The sequence below is a fragment of the Castor canadensis genome, chromosome 5, assembly GCF_047511655.1.
Source record: "Castor canadensis chromosome 5, mCasCan1.hap1v2, whole genome shotgun sequence".
Taxonomy (NCBI): domain Eukaryota; kingdom Metazoa; phylum Chordata; class Mammalia; order Rodentia; family Castoridae; genus Castor; species Castor canadensis.
Window position 1 is genome coordinate 3511026 of NC_133390.1, and position 6227 is coordinate 3517252.

The window sequence follows — 6227 nt, forward strand, 5'->3', positions numbered from 1 at the left end:
GAATGCCTCTGATGAAAGGGTCTTGGTTGATTTGAAAAACAAATGTGTGTATTGTGTTTTTATTCAAATGCAGCTATAGTCAAAGTGGTTTTGCTGGACAAAAAGGCAACATGAAAAAAAGAATTTTTAGCTTTCAAGAGTTATGAGAGGTGGGGTATGGTGGCACATGCCAGCAATCCCAACTACACTACACAGGAAGCAGAGAATGGGAGGATTGTGGTTTGAGGCCAGTCCAGACAAAAAAGTTGAGACCCTATCTGAAAAATAACTAAAGCAAGAAGGTGTGGCTCAAACGATATTGCCTAGCAAACCCAAAACCCTGAGTTCAAACCCCAATACTGCAAAAACCAAACCAAACAAAAAAATAATAAAACAAGATTGATGCAAGAATCTGAGTCGTGGTTGTGGTTTCGTTTTCTGGTGTTGGGGGGCTGACCTGGGCTTAGGTGGCCCTAGAAGTCCTTGTTTGCGAGCAGGGGTCTTCTGCATTGCCCTGGTGAGATGGCTTGGCTGAGACACCCTAGTAGTAATCCTTTCAGAGTCGGGGCCCTGCCCTGCAGCCCTGCATGGAGGGGCTGAGCTTCCTTTATCCCATCCTCCAGGCCAGGCTCCGGGAGCGATTGACACGACCCTGCTCTCTTAGGACAGGTGAGTTTCTGGAGCTCACAATTGCACGCAGGAGAGAAACAGGTGGAGCTAGATCCCTGATGGAGGGCCCTCCCCAAACAAACAGTCCTGGGAGGCTGTGTCAACACAGGGGTATATAGGGCCCTCCCTGGGGGCACGGCACATCCTCCGTGTAGCAGGCAGGCCCCGAAGCACGCCCGTTGTCATGGAGGCCAGAGCGCTCTGGCTGCTGCTGCTGGTCCTGGCCTTGGGGTCCTCTGGCTTTGCCAATGAGTATGTCGGCCTGTGTGAGTACTGCTCTGATTCCCCTATGGGAGATGGGGAGGGACCCAGAAGATTCAGGCTGAGGGCCTGAGCTCTGGGAAAAGTGACAAGCTCCCTTGTCCACTTAGCAATTACCATGTGCCAGATGCACAGCACAGATGGGGTTGTACTGTCCGCATTTCACAGGCCAGGAAACTGAGGCCGGGAGACAGTTACTACAAACCTAAGGCAACCTCCCCATCACAGTTGAAACCAGGGTTTGACACAGGCTTGCCAGGGGCAGAGGTACTTATCACCCACCCCACTTTCTTCTTTGCCAGAAATTTCTGAATTACAAGAACTATGTATCATTCTGGCACATTCATAAAGCAAAAATGAAAGACAGAGAAGGAAAGGATTAATCCAGAAAATGTTTTGGTTCGGTGTTTGTTTTTGTAGCAGGGTCTCATTGTGTAGCTCAGGTTGTACTGGAACTTGCACTCTCCTGTCTCTACCTCCTGAGTGCTGGGATTACAGGCATGCGTCACCACACCTGGCTTCAGAACATTTTTCCACAAAGACAGTTTTTATTCAGTCATTCATTGCAGCTACAGTTGGGATGTGGCCGAGTTTGAGGACATTAGAGGGTGGCCTTCGCCAGGTTCTCTCTCCTGAGAAGGGAGAAAGCAGCAGTTCCCAAACTCCACAGTCCATGGGAATCGGCTGGGGAGCTGATGAAATCCTACTGCCTTGGGCACATCCATTACATAGGAATGTCTTAGGGCCAGAGTTGGGCCTGGCAGTGTTCAAGGATTCCCAGGGGACTCCAGAGTGGCAAGGTTTCGGGAGTGTCAGAGGAAGCATTGTGGAATGGCAGCAGTAGCAAGGATTTCAGAGGTTTCACATGGCTTCTGTTGTCCTAAGGGAGAACCCAGCTCCTTAATGAAGGAGGTGACTTTTGCTATAGGTATGGACAGATCACAGCCCTGCTTGAGCCAGGAACGTGGGACACTGAAGGACATGCCTGTTGACAAGCTAGACACAGAAGAGCAGTCAAAACTAGCCAGCGTGCATTGGGGTGTTTCTCCCCACACACTTTCATTTAAAAGGGGGGAGGGCAAGTCTTTGTTGATCAAACAAGAAGAGGGATCTGTTTCTGGGTTCAGGGGACCCTGAATTCCCATGGGCTCTGACAGCTGGAGGGTACCCGGGACTTCTTGACAAAGTGAGAACCCGGGCAAATGACTGGGTCTCTTTAAACATTCACATGGACACACACGCCATCCTCCCAGGAGCAGGGATGTCCCCATCTTTGAGCTTAGTGGCAGGGGATGGGTTGTAAACTGCAAACTGAAACAAGTAGCCTAACCCTGAGCTAGTAGGGTTCTGGCGACTGACTGGGTTTCATTTGGACAGCGGAGAACCAATGTAAGGTCCCAGCCAAGGAGAGGGTGGACTGCGGCTACCCTGGGGTCACCCAGGAGCAGTGTAACAACCGGGGCTGCTGCTTCGACTCCAGCATCCGGCAGGTGCCCTGGTGCTTCAAGCCTCTGCAGGAGACAGGTAAGGCCCAGCAGGCAGGCCTGTGTACACAGAACCCTAGGGTGGCTATGTCCTGCCTGAGCCAGGTCTCCAGGAAGCCACACATGCCAGGCCTCCGCAGGACACCCAGCCCAGCAACATCACTGGCCTTTGGTGGAGACCTCATATGCCAATGGCTGGCTCCTTTTGTCCCCTTTTTGGAAAATGTAAATGCAATGCTTTCAAAAAGGTGTCCTAAGTTAAGGCATTAAATAGACGGAACGGGTTTAAACACTAGCCTAGAGAGAAATGGAAAATGAGTAGACCTAGAAGCAGGGCCAACTTCTGAGGGTATCTTCAGCAACCAACAAGAGTCCCTTGTCACCTGTGGCAAACTCACAGCAGACAGCAGCTGGTGGCCATGCTAGGTGTGGTGGCCTGGTGTCTCCCTCCCCCCTCCCCTCGCCCAGCTCCCACTGGGAGGACTCCCTCCTTGGGAGGGACTGTGCCTGTGCAAGCAGCAGGTGGCCATGTACCTGGGTGGTTCACCACCTGGCTCTACCTGGGCCGCACCCCACCACATCTTGGGCGAGATTGCCTGCTGTGAGCCAGCTGGCACGTCCAGGAGCCAGCTCACCTTCGAAGAAGAATGTACCTGCATGAGGCTCCTTCCGCATCCCAGAGAGCCAGATATGCCCTTTGACCTGGGGTAGCAGGAGGAGGCTGAGTTCCAACAGCTCTGGTCCCTGACTAAGGGTAGAGGCCAGCCCTTGGGCAGGGCTTCCCTCCTTTGGCAGAGCCAGTGAAGAAGGCTGGGTAAAGCTTGGGCTCAGTGGAGGAAGCTGGCCATTGTCCCCATGACTCCGGCTCCCTTCTGGGGAGCCCTTTCCCCCCCACCTTTTTTTTTTTTTTTTTTTGAGTGGTGGCCCTGTGGAGGCCCGTTTCACCTATCACCTGCCTGAACTTCCCAGGTCCACTTATTCTCCCAGCTATGGCCTTGGAGACTGTCCTGCCCTTGAGAAGCTAGGCAGCTGTGTGTAGAAATGACACTGGTCTCCTTAACACCTTTGCTTCATTCCCAGAATGCACCTTTTGAAGCTGCCCTGAAGTCTACCCACATCTCTGACTGAGGGTACTGCTCATCCCTGCTCTCCTGTCAGCCCCTGGAAAGTGTGTCTGCTGAAAGCTAATATCTGGGGCCCGAAGTCCTAAAGAATAAAGATCCCATGCTGAACACGAGGGCGTTCTTTACGCTTTGAGACGTCTAATGTGTGTTTATGTCTGCTGTGCCCCTCTCTGAGTGGGGAGGGTGGAAGGACCTGTGTCTCCCAGGAGAGGGTGTCCCCAGGGCCTACAGGGAAATAATCCCTGAACAGCTGCAAAGCAGGAGTGAAACTCTCAGAGCAGGTGTCCACCCTGCAGAATAGCCAAGCAACTTTCCACAGGGTCACTTCCTTTGTAAGCTGAGAGAAAACATTTCACCTGTAAGTTTAAAAAAAAATCATGTTTTTCTCAATGAAGACAGCAAGTCAAGAGAGCCATCTTACAAATTGGCACTGTTCGATTGTTCACAAGTTGAATTTAACACTGGTGACACTGTTGGGGGCCTTCTTCTCTTTTTTTAATGAACATGGGGGCTGCTGATGAAAAGATGAACTGGGGTCTCTCCCGTGTCCATCTCCTGCTCCCCCATGTGACCACAGCCTCTAGACCTGAGGGTGTCGGGCCCCCTTGTCCCCTGCTGCCAGTGGGCAGCTTCTCTCTGTGTCACACAGGATGGTTTGGGGGTGGGTGTCCCTGAGTATGCCACCTTGCTGAGCCCATGCTCTCCTCCCATGGGAAACCCTCTCAAGGACTCACTCGCCACTCTTCTGCATGAGTCATTTATTCTGCTCAACAACCAGAAATCATGGCTGCGCACAGAGGTGGGTTTCTTGGATTCTTCCCCCTGGAAAAGAGATGCCAGCTTCCTAAAAGTCTTGTTTTTGAACTTGCACTTGGGCCCCTGTCCTCAGAGTTCTCAGAACCCTAGAGTGAGGTGTTACTGCCCTTCTCTTATAGATGAGGGGCAAGTCTCTTTGTAGGTGGCATGTCCATAGCCCTGACTGAGAAGGATGCTACCAGGATGTTTTGGTCTTGGAATCCAGAGCCCTGGGCATTCCTTTTACCTGTGCCACCTGTCAGGCCAGGGAGGTCGCTTTCAGGGGACCTTCAGACCTAGGAGCGCCCTTGAGCCTGGCCTCCCCACTTAGGGTGGGACCCTGATGCCCAGCCGTTCGCATCTAGCCATCAGCTGCTTTGAGCTCTGGCTCATTGCCTCACAGCCTGACCTTCATGGCCAGGCCTGGTCTTAGCCAGAGGGATGTAAGGATGACATAGGCCTCAGCCTCACTACTGCTGTTGTGGCCTCTGCCTGTGCCTGGGTCTGACAACTGGGCTCCTCCCTCACTGACCTGCCCAGTGCCCTGCACCTGGCAGACTCTGCTGCCCCTGCCAGGACCCTAGGCATGGGAACCGCTTACCTGTATTCACAAAGAATTCCTCACTTTACACCTGTGGTCCCCAAGCACCATTTTACTGCCTCACCAGACTCCCGTGTCTCTACCATCCCCTTCAGAGGGACTCCATTCCTCCCCAGAACCCTGCAGCTGGGCGGACTCCCTCCCTAGCTGCCCACAGAGCCGCTTCCTGTCTCCAGCAGCCCGTGCCTGTCCCTCAGACAGGACAGAGCTTCATGCATGCTCTGTAAGTTTTGCCATGTATTCTTGCTGCCTGCCATGCGCTGGATTGACTTTACAACATGAGGAGATCTGAGGTGTAGAAATTTGTCATGTGAGCCTGTATTGGAAGAGTGAGGTGACACTCTGGTGGCACTGCTGTGGTTGGATGTGATTTAATGTGTCCACCAGGGGCTCATATGTTGGAAGCTTGGTTCCCCATGTGGTAGTGCTGAGAGATGGTGGGGACTGGTGAGAGGTGAGATCAGTGGAGGTGTTGCCTATGAAAGGCACAGTGCTGGTCTTGACCAGTGGGCTCGTTCTAGAGAGAATGGGCTGTTGCACAAGAGTGAATCTGACCCCTGAATCCCTCTGGTTGCTATGTGAGCTTCCACCATTGTGATTCTGTCTGTCACAAAGCCCCCACCAGAGCCTAGCATCTGTGGGTGCCATGCTCTTGACCTCCAGAACTGTGAGCTAAATCAACCATTATCAGTGTCCTGCTTCAAGTATTTTGTTACACAACAGAAAACAACCCGGTACAGGCACATGGCACTCTGAAGTGTCCCCTCCCCAATGGTAGAGAGCAAGTTCCCACCCTGGGGGCCCAGGCGACTGCCCTCCAGCTGCTGGTCCTCTCCACATTCTCCCCGCCATGACAGGGAATCAGCCATTCATGCCCTCTTGTTCCTCCTGTCCTTGTTCCAAGTCCTTATCTCTCTTGATGGTTCCACCTCCACTTGCTCAAGTCTGTTAGGACAAGGCCAAGGTGTGGATGCCCCTGGACAGATGCCCGTGGGTTGACTCATGGTATGTAGTGGGCAGAAAATGGTCATCTGTGCCTCCTAGGTGACTGAAAAGTGGCCACCCCCTGCACTAATGGACAGCCCCCACGAGGTCCCTTCCCGTGATCACTCCTCTGTCCTGTACACCTTGGGGAAGAAAAAGAGCTGAGGCTCATGATGACCTTCAGCCTAGGAGATGCTGCCCCAGGCCTTCCCAGGCAAGGGCTCCAGGGTGGTGGCCAGGATAGCTGCTGGATCCTCTTGCTCCAGGAGTCTTACCCTGTGGTACTGGAGTCATGCTTGCTTCTTGCCCCTGGCCAAACAGACCTTCAAA

General features: G+C 52.9%; 1 protein-coding gene across 1 annotated transcript; it reads left to right on the plus strand.

Moving 5' to 3' along the window:
* The first annotated feature begins 791 nt into the window (after positions 1 to 791).
* On the plus strand, positions 792 to 3625 carry Tff3 (trefoil factor 3). The gene is made up of 3 exons (XM_074072341.1): positions 792 to 914; positions 2287 to 2433; positions 3474 to 3625. The coding sequence occupies exons 1-3, from the start codon at positions 833 to 835 to the stop codon at positions 3485 to 3487; spliced, it is 243 nt and encodes an 80-aa protein (XP_073928442.1). The 5' UTR covers positions 792 to 832; the 3' UTR covers positions 3488 to 3625.
* Positions 3626 to 6227: the final 2602 nt, after the last annotated feature.